At 30.3% G+C, this 18,194-nt stretch overlaps 1 protein-coding gene across 1 annotated transcript in view; it reads right to left on the reverse strand.

Annotated features, from left to right (window-relative positions):
* Positions 1–4,059: 4,059 nt before the first annotated feature.
* Positions 4,060–18,194, reverse strand: part of LOC125077163 (trissin receptor-like) — a 57,646-nt gene continuing 43,511 nt past the window's right edge. Inside the window, exons 5-6 of the mRNA XM_047688996.1 lie at positions 11,242–11,403; positions 4,060–4,769 (exon numbers count right to left, since the gene is read on the reverse strand). Of these exons, the coding sequence (XP_047544952.1) occupies positions 4,296–4,769; positions 11,242–11,403 (636 nt within the window). The 3' untranslated portion in view covers positions 4,060–4,295. The remainder of the gene's footprint in view (positions 4,770–11,241; positions 11,404–18,194) is intronic.

Genomic DNA, 18,194 nt, shown 5'->3' on the forward strand with positions numbered 1-18,194 from the left:
ACTGTATCATGTAAATCACTCTTCTCGACTTACTTATTTTGTAATTAATCATTTCTACATTATTAATGTTTCATAATGCTCTATAGTAACTAAATTAAAATAACTTTAGCTCAATCCATTTCTTAAACAAAGTTAAAGTTTGTTTTAGAGAAATTAATCCCTTAATTTATAATATACATAAACATAACTGTAATTGTATTATATTGGTAATGTGGCGTTGGTAAAACAATTTAAATTAAATTTTAAATAAAATTGTATAATTACTTCGGTCTAGTTCGGTTAAGTCTCGTCGTCTTGGCTTTGTTAGTTAGGTGTATTATAAGTTTTAGTACTATTTTTATAGAGCTAGAATTTAGTTTATATAGCTCTCGTGAGAATTTTAAAATATCTATGATGATGATACTTTGTTACCGATGTGAAATATTTTTTCAGTAAGCCTTACGAAACTAATTTGCGTTTATTTAAAAAAAAAAAAAAATATTTTAAATTATAGCCTTTGATTATGAACATATATGTATAATTGTATATACATATATGTAGGTCTTTAAAAGAGGTGGCGCTTTCTTATATTTTACTATTTCTTATATTTTAGAAAATTTTGTAATAGTTAAAGTTACTTTAGGTACTTAGTTTCTGGATATTTTATAAAAATAAATAAATAAAAAGGAAATTAGCCAACTTTTAAAACGCTTACTGTGGCTGTAAATTGTACGATGGTTACGATTACTTGAGTAATTTTATTAATTAAATTTTTGCCGCTAAAACTGGTAGTTCGAACTTTTGCAGGATACCCCAATTCTACCCCTACTTACTACCCTACCCCTTTAGTAAGTCTTATTATAAATAGCAACTAAGTTATGAGTTCATAAATTAAAGATACTAAGGTTTTTTATTTATATTTAAGGTAGCTTTATAGGATTTATAGGTTAGGTACCTGATTCTGAATAAACACAATAAAATTGAATTGAGAACCTCCTTTTTTTGAAATCGATTAAAATGTATTGTTACCAGAAAAAAATATTATTTTATAGATGAAAAAGATTATGCTATATCTGTACCTAGTGAAGAGACAGCTTACGAAAAAAATAAAAACGAGCACGCGACGATGAGCGATACAACCTCCTTTTGTGAGAATGCCAATTTGGTCTTTGCGTTTCAATGTTTATAGGTTATTTTGAAAAAAATAATTAAATTATAATTAATCATACGTACTTTAAATAAAAAACAAATATATTTTTTCATAGAAAAAGATTTAAACTTGACAATTGGTTATTTACTCTTCTTTTTTTTCTCAAAAATAATATAGGAATACATATTTTTTTATCAATACATTCTAAAGAAGACAATCTGCTTGTTTATGAAGTTTTTACAGAAATAACTTACAACTCATTATTATGGATAAAACAAAAAATAAAACAGAATTGTAAAATTTTTGAAACATGCATTTTTAATAAATAATTTGTCAAATATCAGAAATGTTTATTTAGGATTTTTGTATAGTATTTTTTTGTTTATGTAACTTATAAATATTTGGCTCACAATAACTTGAAAAAAAAAAAAAACTCGTGAAAACGACTAATCCGGCATAAACGCTAACTATATCATGTTTTTATTTAAATATGTATAATATTAGTATGGATAATAATTTATACAAGTAACAAAATACAAGTTTTGTTAAAATTCCAATAAGAATGAATTAGTATTTTTTTAAATTTTCAATTTAGATATATTTACAGACACCGATGGAAGAATGTTTAATGATATGGTTTACTAGTCATTAAGGTAAGTGAACAAAGTAAGTGTAATTACAAAAATATAACTAATTTCTTTGACTTATAGCATGTTACACGTATTATGTTTTTAAAATTTTCAGCTATTAATTTTTATATGTCATATATTATTCAATAAAGTTAACATACGCGTATAATGCCTTTAATCTTTACAATAACTTTTACTTAAATATTTAATATGAAATATAAATATTTTACAATTGTAACACTTGAATATATTTTTACAGAATAAAAATATTTTGACGCAATATTAGCAATCAATGAAGACAATAAAAATATCAGACGTGGCAAAAGATATATATTATCTAGAAGCTTTGTTAAATTTGCCACTATAAGGACAATTTATAGTGGCAAATTTAACAACAGTTTATTTACATTAAATGAATTAAAGTTTTCAATAATATTAAAGTTCTACCTAGAAATTTAAAAGTCGTAAGTACGACCACTTGACCAATTGTTTTATCCATTCTTCAATTTACAAGCAAAAAGAATTGCTGATGGCCATAGACTTCGTAAATACTTAATTTTTTTAACATTAACATTTTATACTTTAATATAATATTCAATGAAAATGACATTCGAAAAATTATAAAAGTAATAATGAGAACATAACTGAAATCATATATATTTATTCAAATTTAATCAATCCATATATTTTTATAATGTTAAAATTTTGTAGAGTAATAAAATATTAGAGGTCTATAAAATTTAATTAACAAGGAGTTAAGTTTCTTTCTAATAACACCAGGACATAATTGAATTTATGTTAATGATACACGATAAAAAGTTTGAACCAAGGAAAGCATACGTTTAGGAAATTCGTTCCGGAAAATTAAAAGCCTCTCTGAGTACAAAGTACTCCTTGTCCAAAGTTCACGCGACAGAAGTCTCGAGCACTTTTCGTTTCATATATATTTTTCTTTTCAACAGGTTTTCTTATTAAGCTGCCTTTGACAGCTGCGGTCGTCGGCTTTATCTTTATAAATAGATATAAATAGACTCAGATATATGGTACAATTTTAGGGAAATAATTTGTTCCTAACAAACTCTGTTATATAAATGATAGAACAATTCGAGCGAATAAGATATATCAATACGTATAATATACTATCTATACATAGTAAATACTATTATAGTTGAATTGAAGTCGATGCCCGTCGATTAAACTATATTTGCAAATCAGAAGATTAACAACCTTACAATTTAATAATTGTTCTATTTGCTAATATTCAAATGTAATAATTTGATTTGTTTATGCACGACACTTAGTGAATACATTTCTTAATAAATAATATAATGCATATATCTACGGTTTTTTTATTATATTCATAAAACGAATACACGCTATATAGTGTAAATATAAATAATCGTTTCGTTTATTTGTTGTGAGAAAAAAAAATAACAAATGATTTTATACTTATATCAATATAATTTCAAACTTATCGTTGAAGTTTTGAAAGTGTATCAAAAGTAAATTTACTGTCGTCGTTACTATAAAGAAGCAAATTCAATTTTGTTCAAGTGTAAGCTGCCAGTGCTTTGGTGTGATATCAAGGAAAGCCAACTGACTTCGTGAACTACAAAAATAAAATATGCGATCTTGTGAATTATTCAATTTTCTCACACAAAGGCTTACAACTGTCAGTTTAAATAACTTCTGCAAAACATAAAGGATATTCGTATCTTTCCATAAGTCGAAGCGATATCCGGTATGAACATGTCTTTATTTAAATAAATTATGTATGTGTCTAATATATAATTTAAAAGAAACATCATACAATTAAAGGATGAGAGGATTGAAAAGGAAAATGTCTAGTGATATAGAGACTTGTGTGACTAATTCTATATATAATAAAAGCGATTACACAATATTGGTTCATCAAAATTAGGTAATTGACTTTCAAAATCAAACACTATTTAAAATTATAATATTTGTACCACTTGAAACTTTGCATGTATAATATATATTTTTTTAACATTTTTATAAATATAAATAATTATTTCGTTATGTACAAAGTGTAAGAAATTTTTAATAAAGTTACTATACTTAACCACTAACTACTAAGATTTTTGTAAAAATACATTAGTTACTTCTACATACAAATATTTGCAAGCATATGAATATTATTTAAATTTTATGAATAGTTTCAATATAAATATTTACATTCAATGTGAAATAAATTATAACATACTTACATATTTTACAACAAAGCTTAATAAAATAACTTATTTATATACAAAAGTGAAAAAAAAAACATTGCTCATAACGTTTATCCAATTACAACATTTACGTACTATTTTAAGCTCATGAGATCACTAATTCAACATAGTCCTTTTGGTATTCACAATTAGACGGCTCATTACGGAGATTCAATCGTACAAATCTCGCCTAGAAATCGTTGAAACCGTACAATAGCTGCTACTAGTTACCTCATCGGTACTCTCCGTTAATCAGGAAATGTCCGTATTTTCGATTTTATAGAGAAACCTGCGGCGATGTAAACCTCATGATTCCCCATTGGGAGCCATCGTGACCGTGCTGCAGTTGGCGCGTGTGGATCGTGTCGAGCTTCTTCGCAATCCCATTCCACCGACGCGATTCAATAGTATTAAATTATCACTCTTCCTTTTCCCGGGAAAGTTGCAGAATAGGAGTTCCCGCATTCCCTTCCGAAAGTTCTTAGATAAAAACGCGTACAATAGCGGATTGATTCCAGAGTTGAAATATGTGATCAGAAAGGTTAATGGTGTCAAGAGAGCGCTGAAGTCACTCGTACCCTGGTAGCCACTCGACCAGTACTGCCACATCTTGCGCGCGTGAAACGGAAGATTGCATATGGCAAAGGTTAGTACGACGACAATGAGCATGCGGACGACACCACGGCGCGCGCGAAGCACGTTTCGGGAGAGGTGGCTCAAATGATGACAGTTTCGGGTTTCATGGGGTTTTGAACTTCTTGGTGGTGTCGATACTTTTCCCTGTGATTAGAAAAGAATAATTAACGAAATGGTTTGTATATTTACATGATATACATTACGTTTTATTTATATATTTAAGGTAACTGCGAGAGATTTCTGAGTTGGGCTACTGGGCCAACTAATGGTTAGTGATCACCACTACTCATGAACATTGGCGTTGTAAAAATTAACCATTCCATACAATGCGCCACCAACTTTGGGTACTAAGATGTTATGTCTCCTGTGCCAAGTAAGTGAGCCAGTATAACTTATAATGGCTCACTTACCCTTAAAATCGGAATACAAAAATACTAAGTATCTATTGCTATTTGGCGGTAGAATATCTGATGAGTTTTGTACCCAGATACGCTAGCATAAAGTCCTAACACCATTCCTTCGTGCAGAATACACAGAATATACTTTAATAAAAGTCTAATGTACACTGAGACTCTGAGTAGGATACTAGATTTTAATCAAGTTTTTATACTTATGAATGTTTAAACGAATTCGCAAGAACCTAGTATAATAAAAGCAAATTGTGGTTGTAATGGATGCCACTATGGTCCTGCGCGTTCGAGGTGTGCAATAGCAACACGCATCGGTATGTCAAATGTGTCCCTCAATAATCTACAATACAATAAGGTCGTGACAAATATTGTTCGCCATTGTTCGTGTAAAGTAATTTCTACTAGAAAACTTCAGCTAGCTATTGTGTAGTTCGCAAATATTACTTGCTTTTTGAGTCAAACCACAGTGATGGCTCAATGGTTAAAATACGATTAATTTTAACCGAAGATTGCCGATTCAAACTGGGTAAACACAAACCCAATATACTGACAAATTAAGCTATTTCCATGTGCTTCATTTGTATAATTTATCTCGTGGTAGGTAAGGTATAGGAAAATATTGTTGCATGTGTTGGATGAAATTCTGCTACGGGTGCCTCGCCTAAGTAGGCGAGGCACATCTAAGCAGCGTTTTGTAATACGTTACAAACTTCATCAAAATGAGGTGCAGGGGCGTTTCTTTTAATACTTTATGAGAATCTTCGATTTTTTTATGATCAATAACATTAAAAACTTTGCTTCATATTAAATCATATTCAATTCGGTTCAGTGGTTTCGTCGTGAAAGAGCAACAGACAGACTTTACTTTCACATTTACAGTATTGTAGGGGTACTGTCCCTAGCTTACTAGAGGTTACTTCTTGTAGGAACTTCTTGATAGTAAAATAACACTTGCTTGCTTGTCGGATCGGCGATGAATTTATTTAAAAGTGTGTCAATGTATATACAAAAACATAAAATAAAATTAACCAATAAAATAATCACAGTGTATATTTACAATTTGTTCGTCCAAAGAAAACGCTTACATTTCTACCAATATAAACTAATAAAATTTGAAAATGATAAAAATTAAGATTCAGCCAATTAAAAAAATGAGAATATTTTAGAAATTAGATTAAAAATTAAATATTAGATTTTTCAACCAATGACGAAGCTTCAATTTCATATCGTCATTTCGTATGACGATACGAATGCGCTAGAGAGCGCCAGGTGAGCGCCATATACGCTTGCCCGTTCTCGCGTGATATACACGATTTGCAGTACATTTTTAGTTTAACTTAATCGGAGCGCGTCTCTGGACGTCGACGGTCGTTTGTTCTTATAATGTAACTCCTACAGTATATAAGACTAGATTACGATTTTTTGATTTGATTGCATCCTAATAGTGAGTCTAAAATAAATGTATGGATAAAAAATTACCCTACAACTTTACAACAAAATAACATTTGTGGTCGTAATTACCCTAATTGACTCGCCATTCAAATCTAACTAACTGGGTGCAAACCTGCATGGAATAGCACAAAGTTATATTACAGTTCAAAACCAGTGTTATTTGTAGCAGAACCCAATCTTATATATGAATAGCGTAAGCTTTTTTGTTCCACTGATTATAGGATGACGTCTGTATATAAAAAAAAAGGTTATAGTCTCATTTTGAAGAGCTACAGTCATAGATGTGCAGAAAATTAAAGAAGAATCTTGATTTAAATTTACTAAATTGTTACGATTTAACAAATAATTAATTTTAGAGAGCGGAAAAAGTTACTGGCCGGTTATAGAGCGGTACTACGGCTGTATAAGAAAAAAAAATTAAAACGAAAACATTCTAACTGAACTAATGTATACTATTATATATTAAAAATTTCATTGAAAATAGGTTTCATCATTTTGGTGCAAAATGTAGATGAGTGACTTGCAGTTTACAATTAAATGAAGTAAAACAAAACCTGTCATGGTTTCGAATGAAACGCGAAGATTCGCGGGAGACCCACTAGTGTCCAATAATATAAAAGATTATACCGACCAAATATATATAAACTATAATATACTTTGTTGTCCATAATAAATACATAGTATTACGAACACCGCAAGCGCCAATAAGCTTTGTCTTAGCATCTCCTTCATCATATTTAAGAGCGCGCAGGGGGCAATAATTTATACTACACTGGTTCCCAGTAGGAATCTTCAATAATAATTATGATTTCAATTGGTCTATTAATTGTTTACATTTTGATTAAGTCACCACTAGCAAATTGTATTCGATAACTCCGAGGTCATGCTAATTGTAGACGCTGGATTTCACGTTTAACGAACGATAAGGTTTTATACTTTTTAAATATATGTTTAAATTCCCGCTAGTCTATAACATCAATATTACACATATGTTATTTTGATTGAGATGAGACATTTACAATTATGTTCTAACAAATGGCAAGAAAATCGAATCAAAGTACAGAAAGAGCAAATATTTATTTGCAATAAGTTTGGGTATTAAATATTTTCGTATTGTTTTTAAATGTATTTTATGATCATTTGACTTTTCTATATGTTACTAGATACATATATAATATTAATATTTTGAGTATATAACTAACAAACAATATGATCGTGAACGCTTACACGTCGTTGTATTAAAATAAATGAACAAGCGGCTGTAAAAGAGTCGTGACCGAGGTGTTTCAGTATTATTATGCAAGGATATATCCTTTATTCTTCGTTGTCGTTGCTTGTATTATTCAGGATTTAACAACATAGCGTCCTCGTTTTTAACTTTATAAAAGAATAAAAGCTTATCGTCTTTTCCAGTTAGATTTTGGAGGCGAATCCGAGCTGTACCACAAAAGATACCCGAATTATTCTTATTCGAATGTGTACGGCTTAAGCTTAAGATAGGAGATTTGTAAAATCTTTTTAAAGCAAAAAAAAAAACATTTAAACCGATTGTCATTGCTTTATAATCACGTTTGTCTGTCGCTCGGCAGGTTTGTTTTCTTTCCATTTGTTTAAGCAAGTTTCTATAAAGTCATATAAATAGACGATAGCACTGTTGAATAATTTATTAGTCACCTACTTGGTTGCGACCGGCTAATCCTCTCTCTCTTATGTGCCATAACGAATTGCACTTCAAACTAATGCACTTGCATTTACGTGGCGATATAATAGGCTTCTAGTGTTCCTATACATATTTACCTTTTTTCCAAGGTCACTATTGAAATGCCTAATATAAACTAATGATGAAAATATACAACGGACTCATAATTTCGAAAAAATGTTCTGAGCATGACCACAAAGTTTTAAAATAAATATAAAATTATAAAAATAAATATGCAACAAAAAGTTTATATATAAATATATACTTTTTTAAAGCATTCATTCATCATTACCTTTTTTATTGGGTTCTAGTTGCAAATATGTACCTATCTATAATAAAACTAGTTACCAAAAAAATTCGTAAAGTGATATTTTAGTTTTTACGTGTAATTTTCTTATTTAGAACTATAATAATAAGATAAGCTAGTAGTTTTAAACATTAGATACAAATATTTAATAATGTTCAAAATATAATTTTAAATATGATATTAAAGTTAAGCCTCTAAATTTCACTGCTGGGCAGAAACGTCATGCAGGCTGCGGCAATGCGGTACACATGCGGCAGAATTACATCCGTCACGTTTAATTTTTTTCACGGCGATTTTCTGCGCCACTGATTACGAGATAAATTAGCTCAGTGAACCTTGCCCGAAATTAAACCAGCGATTGCCAATTAAGATCAACGTGTAACTACTGCGCGATATCTACTCTCATCCATGCGTCCACTCGCTGTTCTTTCTAACCTTTTCAAAATGCGTATAATATGTTACCGGAGAATTAATCTATAGTATTAGTCTTTATTTATAATAATATTATGAATGCGAAAGTAAGTGTCTGTTACCTCTTCACACTTAAACCGCTGTACTGATTTAGATGAAATTTGGTACGGAAATAATTTGAGTCCCGGGGATGGACATAAGCTTTTTTTTTAATTCACCGCACGCACCGTGACGCACTAATGCTATAGATAAATTTCGTTGGGGAAAAACTGCAGTTTCAACTAGTTTATAATAAAAAAAACGCATATTGTATTTAATATAAAGTCATTTCAGTTTTATTATTTTTATAACACACTCGCAATATCTAACTGAAAGATTCTTAACGAACGAAATCGTATATTGGTTTCTTTGTAAATTTAATGTTGCTTTCACAATGTTTCGACAGTTTGCAATCCGTCTAGATTTATTATAAACTAACAGTCTTTACAATTTTATTGCATTATAAATAAATAGTAACCATCAAATAGTTAACATAATTTAGCATGTTCCCTCCAGACTGAATAACTAATCAGATAGTGTTTCTTGAATCTTAATAAGAAATAAATGATCGCTTATTCCTCTCTTCCGAAGTAATACGTGATTTATCTCAGTTATGCAGCGAATATTGCTTCAGCATTGTGATCACAAATATTTACGTAATATTGTCAGTGTAACGAATCTTTTCACTGTTAAAACCGATAAAATGATAAATCTTAATATCTATCTTAATAATTATCTTTAATATTAAATTAATATTAACGTTTAATCGCACAGGTTCAGGTTCGTGAGAAATAATTAATTAGGCTATCAACATTAACGAAGTAAGTCTATGCAAATTACAATGAATATGAATGTCGTCGAGTTTTCTACTGTTGATTTTACCTAGAAAAAACGACATAACTCACTTTTTATAATATTCATTTCTTTAGTTATTTTAACCTTTATTAATTTGTGGAACAGGGATAATTTATATCAAATCCTGTTTCTCTCACCAACGATATTTTTTACTAATATTTTTTTTCCAGATATACCTACCGTATAATATCACTGTGTTACTCGCAGTAGTTTATGTTATCTTATTGCTTCTGTAATATAATTTTTCCTCAAAATATGTATATAACGAAATATTAGCTTGTATATAATCATTTTGTTTCGAATGATCGGACTTTATTACGATATATCTGGAAAAAAATATGAGAAATAAATATTGTTTAGTGAGAAGCAGTCATAGTTTTTATGATAATTCTCCATCTTTATAAGCTAGACACGAATTGTGATTCATCGGGCGGGTCGTTAGTTAAATAGTATAGAACAAAGAAACTTATCGCATATGTTTATTTATTTGCTTTCTTTTTATAAACAGTGCGATTGTTTTCTACACGATTGTCATTATAATTTATGTATTATTAAAGATTATAATTGCACAATATATCTCAAAAATAGGGATGACGTTGAAAATGTGCTCTGTGCTCAAACGTCTCTCTCTTTTGCGGCAAAGGGTTGAAGCTTATTTGCTGTTCCAAGTCAACCCGACTTATACGTGGATACACATATGACACAAATTTCCTTTCACGCCGAGCTTGAGATAACCTATAACTCAAGTAAAAAAACTAAAGATTGTTCAGTGGTGTTTGTCCAAAATTTGAACCGGTTAGGTTGTATGGTAGGTGAACAAAATCCCGTCACAGATATTTTGGGTTTTTCGTTAATTAATTTCTATTAATTATATTAATTTATTGAAGCGGAAAAACATGCCATTTTCCATGAAAGGCCTGTACCTAGTAAGATTTACATCTCGGCGTAATACTATCTATATCTCTTTCTCTCTCTCTCCCTCTGCTCGTAAATTAAATCAATCAAAATATATGTTATTAAATTAGATGGGACAAGCACTTTTAAATCGTCATTTCACAAGATTAAATTCAATTAAAAGTTTGCTGAGATTAGCTCATTCGAACAAACAAACACTTCAGATTTATTATACTGCTATATAAAAATATTTTATAAATTTGTTTACTGAACATTGATCTAACAAGCGCTAAAAGTTCAATTAATATTTCATGAAATAATGTTAGTGACGATAAAAGCAATGTAGCATAACAATGAGCGATTTTACACTCGACTTGAAAGTTTCTCGCACGGAAACAATCCGAAATAGGTCGTTTAATAAATGATTATGCCTTGGACGACTTTTGTTTGGTATTTTTTTCGTATGCCTTACTCTTAGTATGCCCATAATTTTTTATTTAATTAACAAAATAAAGTTATACTTCCTGCATTCATATGTTAATTAGTTACCTTAGTGTCAGAAGCTCCCACAAGAGTTCTTTGGGTTTCGCAGCTGGCAGCGGCCGATTTATCCACGCGTGGGCACTGCGTTGCACAGCATTTCCCCTGTCCTAGCTGCCCGAGTCCGTGCGAACTCTGCCACAAGCCCACTGCAATTCTTGTGTAAAGAACCTGTACAGTCAACAAAACCAAAATAAATTAAAAAAAATTATATGATATATGTATCTCTTCTCAATTCATCTTTTAACGATGTATTTATTTTTATGTAACGTGTTTGTAATAAATATCGCCTCGTCTAAGAAGGAGTCAAAATTGTCCGTGTAATTAGTCAATACAAATGTTACGTAACTAATCTAAGTTAACATTGTAACAGATCAACCCAAGAATTCAAAGGTTACTTTCGACTAAATAAGTATTTTTAACGGAACTTAGAAATATTTGTAACTTGCTTGTAATCTTTCCCGATACATATATTGCTAATGCATATTTTTTATGTTTAAATATTTTTATATTTATACAAGCGTGGTAATTATTTACTTTGGAATTTTAAATATATTAAATAGATTAACTTCCCACTTAAAATGATCTAATTTAGAAGATAAAAAATACCTAACAAATAATGTTCCCAAATGTAGTGTCGAAATTTAAATTAAACGAGTTAACCTAATCAATAGTATCCATTATGATTTCGCTCCGTACATAGCCTACATTTTTAACAAGTGTTTTGAAACGGGTATATATAGTGAAGTATTATTTATATACTTCTGTCGCTGAGAATATAATAGCTAAAAATATTTTAATAAAATATTTTAAATCTTAACTTTGGTATACATAATAATAAGAGTGGTAAAGCTCTTGATCTCATTGCATTATATTTGAATCAAAGAATTCAACAGGTGTCTATTAAGGGAATAAAGTGTTCTGGATCTGCATTAAGAATGGGTCTTCCACAGCAATCAATGTTTGGATTCTTTTTTGTTTTTGTTCTATATAAACGACCTTCCTTTCTATGTTAAAGGTATTTGTAATATTTTATTGTTTGCTGAAAACACCTCATTACTTTTAACTTTGAAACAGGAAAAAAAATAATTATGACGATGTAAATAATGCTTTATCACTCATTAGCAGCCCGTAAATGTCCCACTGCTGGGATAAAGGCCTCCTCTCCCTTTGAAGTAGGTGTGGAGCATATTCCACCACGCTGCTCCAATGCGGGTTGGCGGAATACACATGTGGCAGAATTTCATTGAAATTAGACACATGCAGGTTTCCTCACGATGTTTTCCTTCACCGCCGAGCACGAGATGAATTATAAACACAAATTAAGCACATGAAATTTCAGTGGTGCCTGCCTGGGTTTGAACCCGAAATCATCGGTTAAGATGCACGCGTTCTAACCACTGGGCCATCTCGGCTCCTTTATCAGAGTAGTATTATACAGAGTTAATTAACAGAAAATATTTTAGTTCTAAATGACAAAATGACGTTTATCGTCCGTGACAGGGAGACTCGATTATACTAGTATACTTTGGTTTTATATTGTAAGCCCCAAAGTAAAATGTCTTGCGGCACTATCTGTCGTAAAGTAGTTATGTATCCCAAAGTATGTATCTTACGGCATTTTACTTTGGGAACTACTTTACGACAAATAATGAAACTGTTTTCATCCTATAAAAAATACCTGTCTGGTCTATTTATAATCTTCGAGCTCGAGAATACCTTCGGAATGTTTTATTAAAGTGGGTATAGTTGCTACACAATATATTTACAATAATATTATTATTAATAATTTATTAATATTCACAGTAATATAAATCTTTTTGAAAGAAACGGTGTCATTTAATGTTTAATCACGAGGAGGAAAGACTAGACTAGTTTTACATACTTTTTGGGGCACAGTATTCGTTTCTATAATAAGATGCAACAGTTATTTGTGTTTATAATTCATCTCTTGCTCGTGCATGAAAAACATCGTGTGGAAATCTGCATGTGTCTAATTTCAACGAAATTTTGCCACATGTGAATCCACTAACACGCATTGGAGCAGCGTGGTGGAAAATGCTCCTAACCTTCACTTCAAAGGGAGAGGAGACCTTAGTTCAGTAGTAGGAAAATTTACAGGCTGATACTATTTTATATTATATAGATAAATTAGCCAAGATGATCTTCAAGAGTAAGATTTATAATATTATTGTCGGGCCTTGACGCTCAAAATACTATTAGACACAAAATTAATACAAAAAGAAAAAAAAATGTATAAAAAAAGTACTCCAGTTTTGGGAAGAAGTTATAAGATGAAATATGATACAGGGATATTTGATTCTCAGAAGAAACATATTTTATTATTTATTTTCTTTCATTAGGACAACCAACAGTAGATAAATTATTACATCAAAATAAAAAAAAATACATCTCAAAATTATCTAGGCAAAAGTTATTATTACTTACTAGAGTTTAGAGGGGGTATTGTAGCTGTTTGCTAGTCATATTTAAGTAAATTAAAATTAAAAGCAATATCAATATTTTCGGCTACTATCGAATACGGAAAATTTCCAATAATATTTAATTAAATATAAACTATGTCGTCTTTGTAAGAGCTCTTTACTTTCAGACATTTGATGAAATGCCGCTTATTTATTTTATTACTAATAAAATAAGCAAACGGTCCTACGATACTTCTTAGAGAGGGAAACCTATAGTTTGTAAATAAGGAGAGACTAGGAATTTTAAAACAAGATATTAACTCAAAATAAGAATTTATTGATTTTTATGATAGATACTTTAATGTGTGTAATATACACATGTGGCAGATTTTCATACGACTCATGCAGGTTGCCTCACGATGAATAATAAACGTATATCAAGCATATGAAAACTTAGCGGTGTGGCCATTCTTGGACCTGCTATCTTAGGTTTACATTTTCATACAGCTACTGGACGATATCGGCTGTTAGATATATATAAATTGTATGTTGTGTATGTCTCATTTTAATTAGCGTTTTACTAGGAATCATAGGTTTTTTTCTTTTTCGATATTATAAGTGTTAAGTATACTAGTAGGCCGAATCTTCGCGTCTATTCAAGAGATTATTTACAAAGTATTCATTTTTTACTTGTTGTAAAGAATAACGTACGTCGTAGTAGGTACGCGTCTTTTTGATTTTTTTTCTATACAGCCGTTCTATAATCGGCCAGTAACTCAATTCTTTGGTCTTTGTTCTTTGTTAAATAATAACAATTTAGTAAATTGCAATCGGGAATCCTCTTTATTTTTCTGCACATCTACAGCTTGAGCTCTTCAAAATGAGACCTTCAGCTTCGTTTTAATATATAGTTATTTTCCCATAATCACTGGGACAAAAATCGGCTTACGCTATTAATATATAAGATTGACATAAATTGAATCATTGAATATACAAAATGAAATTATTAGATAGAAATTATATATGTCAGCAGACCCGGTCAAGCGTTGCTGTGGATACGTTATGTGATGAATTATATTGTACGGTAATGTTTAGCCAAAAACCTTATCGGAAGCACGCTGAATATAATAGTACAAATTTCATGTTAAAATATTCAGCGGTTTTTGTGTGATGCGATAGATATTAGATAGTTCATTGTATCACTCATTAGTAACTCAAAAATGTAATATACACGGTGAGAAAATATTCTATTGTTTTGATTGGTTCTTTTTATTTTTCCTGACAAACACTATTTTGAATTAGAATACCAATACACAAAAAAAAATGTATAAAGTTATACATTTATTATAATTATATCCTTTGGAAAGTTTTATGTCACTCTAAATTAAGATATCGAAGAGATGGCAACAGTTAACTGACGCGAGTATTTTTTACACTCGCTAGCAGGTCCCAACTTGTTGTTTATTTTGGTATTTTTTTCGAAAAATAAGCTCTCAATCCTTTCATTCAATTTGAACAAAATTGTTACTACAGAGCTTCCTTTCAGGAGAATTTACAAACCGGTATTTCAATTATATTTGTAACATAATAAATGTTGAATATATTTTTATATTACATTTGATTCATTCGACGAACCAATATTCAATATTCATAGCAGACAAAATGAAGCGGGACTTGCCTTTCCTTGCTCTCATGAAATAATCCAAGTGTAAAATGTGCATCTCATTGACTAGGTTTCGACTTATTGAGTAATGAATTAATAAAATCTAATACGTTATCGACTATTAAATTGAATTGAAGATCATATATATACTCAACTATTTCTATATATTTTTAATAAAATGTAAAGTTTTTCCCGTAAAAATATATTTATTTATGGGTTTTATCATGCTACAACCCAAGCGGATGGAGGAGGTAACGCATATTGCGCGTGAAAATGACTGGAGGTATATGTAGCGAAACATTTTTTTTTTCTTACAGCTGAATATTTCCAACTCTTATTCAGTAAAGGTCAAAAATATGTTTGTCTCTACTAGAAGTGATAGGCCTTTGGGCAAATTTCACTTTGTAGGTTACCGAGTCATAAGTTATTGCAGCGTTCCGGTTTGAAGTGTGAGTGAGTCAGTGTGGAATAACTACAGCCACAAGGGATATCGTGGATCATGGTTTGCGGTATATTGAATGCTTACAATTGTAATATTTATGGGAAGAGGTAGACTAGAGGTAGAAATTTACGATATTAAATGAGTTTGTCTATACCAGTACATTTTATTTTGTATTAGAGACTAGTTTTTGGTTAGTATTGTTGTAATTGTTTTTATTAGAACTTTTATTTTGTCAGAAAATAATATCAAAGGTATTTTCTATCATTTAAAACGAAGAGACTAAATAATTAAAAATGGTAATAATTTCCAACAGTCTCTGTAATGGAAATTATTTCGGATGCTACGTTGAAGTTCAATTCAATCATTTTAATAATAATTTGACCCGAAACTAACCCCGGATCAGTTAAACGAAAACTTTTCATTACAGTTTTGAGTTTAGACGTGAAATATTGAAAATTTCAAAATATTCAACCAACGACGTGCAAATAGTAATTTGACAACTTCCCGCGCCGCAGTTTGCGCGGAAAATAGCCCGGAGCAATAATTTAACCCTTTTACACTGTGTTGAATATACACAAATGTTTTGAATTTTATACTGCTAATTTACTGCTGATAATAAATTTTGATAATTTCACGATGAGTCACTAAAACGAAGACCCTGTCTTTGTTTTATAATTACTTTCTGTATATTAGTGAAATTATGCAAATGATTTAGATTACATTTTTAATTTGCTTAACATATCCATCTTTATTAAGGTAGCAAAAACTGACAGACGTCCTACATGTGTATGGACAATTTTTATAGTATAAGTGGCAAACGAACGGGAGGTTCATCTGATGCAAAATGACTACCACCACCCATGGACCTCTGCAATACCGGGGAGCTTGCAGTTGAGTTGCCGTCCTTTAAGAAAATCGATTGCGATTCGAGTTTTGCGACATCTACTGGCGTGTAACAACAAAGTAGATGATTTAAAACTAAATTCACGCATCTATCTATTGCCCATTTTGGGGAATGTTGTTTTTTCTATAAGTGCTCTTATGTAACAATTCTTTGGGAAAATAAGTTCATTAACAAGATACCGATAATGCGCTATCAACCATGACAACTAACTCATGACGTTACGCTGCTAGTATTTGTACACTGGCTTACTTACTGCTCAAACCAAAATAGAGCATAACAAAGTATTATAATAACTGTCGACTGGTGATATAAAACTTAACCAAAGAAAGAAAAAGGTTTTGCACAAAGAAATGAACTGAACCCACACATGAATAACCAATAATTCATTTGTTTGCAATAGCAAGTACTAAATAATATATGTTATGATCTGATCTCAATATGATGGTACTTTCAAAGAAGAGTACCATAGTTGTTAGAACTTAAATATATAACTGGAAACCGAGCTCAGCAAACAGCAATGTTTCTTAAATAAATAATACACAAGCACCAAGTGTTGGATCACTACGTTACACCATTGCAAGCGAGGTGGGAATAAAATAAAGTAGATAACTGTATCAATTGATTTAAAATGTACATCTGTTTTATATTTTTACAAAGAATTTCAAAGCATATTATTAAAAAAATATGTAACGAAATTGTTTTTTGTATTGCATCCTGTTTGATATGTATTTGTCCGGAAACAGAACTCGAATTTTAAATCATCGATATTCGAACAAATTCTTTTTTTTTCAATTCTGTCATGAATTAAATATTCATTCTTATTTTTTTAACTGACAAAGGTTGTTTATTTTTTTCATTTAAATAGTATTACTTACATTGTCATAATGTATATTCTGTTGGAAGACTTTGTGTATAGAAAGACCTTTATAAATAAACCAGCCACCTGTCTCGACTTCGTGCAACAAATAAGTTATACCTAGATATTTTTTAAGTAAAAAAATGAGTTAAAAAATATAAAGTGCTAGTGTATTGTGTAACTTGTCCGGCGCATCTATAAATACCAGTACGAATTTTAAGTGTGAAAGCAACATAAATGTTATTTTGATAATGAGTGTAACTACAGCTGTTGGTTTTTCTCTGGGCCTTTTTTTAGACATAAAAATGCTTACTGTGATTCATCTATAAAAGATTTCCTTGACTTTTATGTCGACATTTTAGAGAACTATTTATCTTTCATAGAAAATTATTTCATATAATATAATATAGTTTCGACAGCGTTTGTTTTAAAAACGCTCGAACTTACAATTTAAGCTATAATATCTCAAAAAACAAACAAAATATTATATATCTTACTTAAAACCGATGTCCGACTTAAAACTATAAACGAATATATGATGTAATATAAACGTTCCATAACAATCAGATCGTCGTTCGTGTGTGCAACCAGATAAATCAAAACTAACCTATTTATAATATAAGTATAAAATATGATAAATAATAGTTTTTATTTCGCTCATAAATAAACCTTAG

The sequence above is a fragment of the Vanessa atalanta genome, chromosome 3 (assembly GCF_905147765.1).
Source record: "Vanessa atalanta chromosome 3, ilVanAtal1.2, whole genome shotgun sequence".
NCBI classification, from domain to species: domain Eukaryota; kingdom Metazoa; phylum Arthropoda; class Insecta; order Lepidoptera; family Nymphalidae; genus Vanessa; species Vanessa atalanta.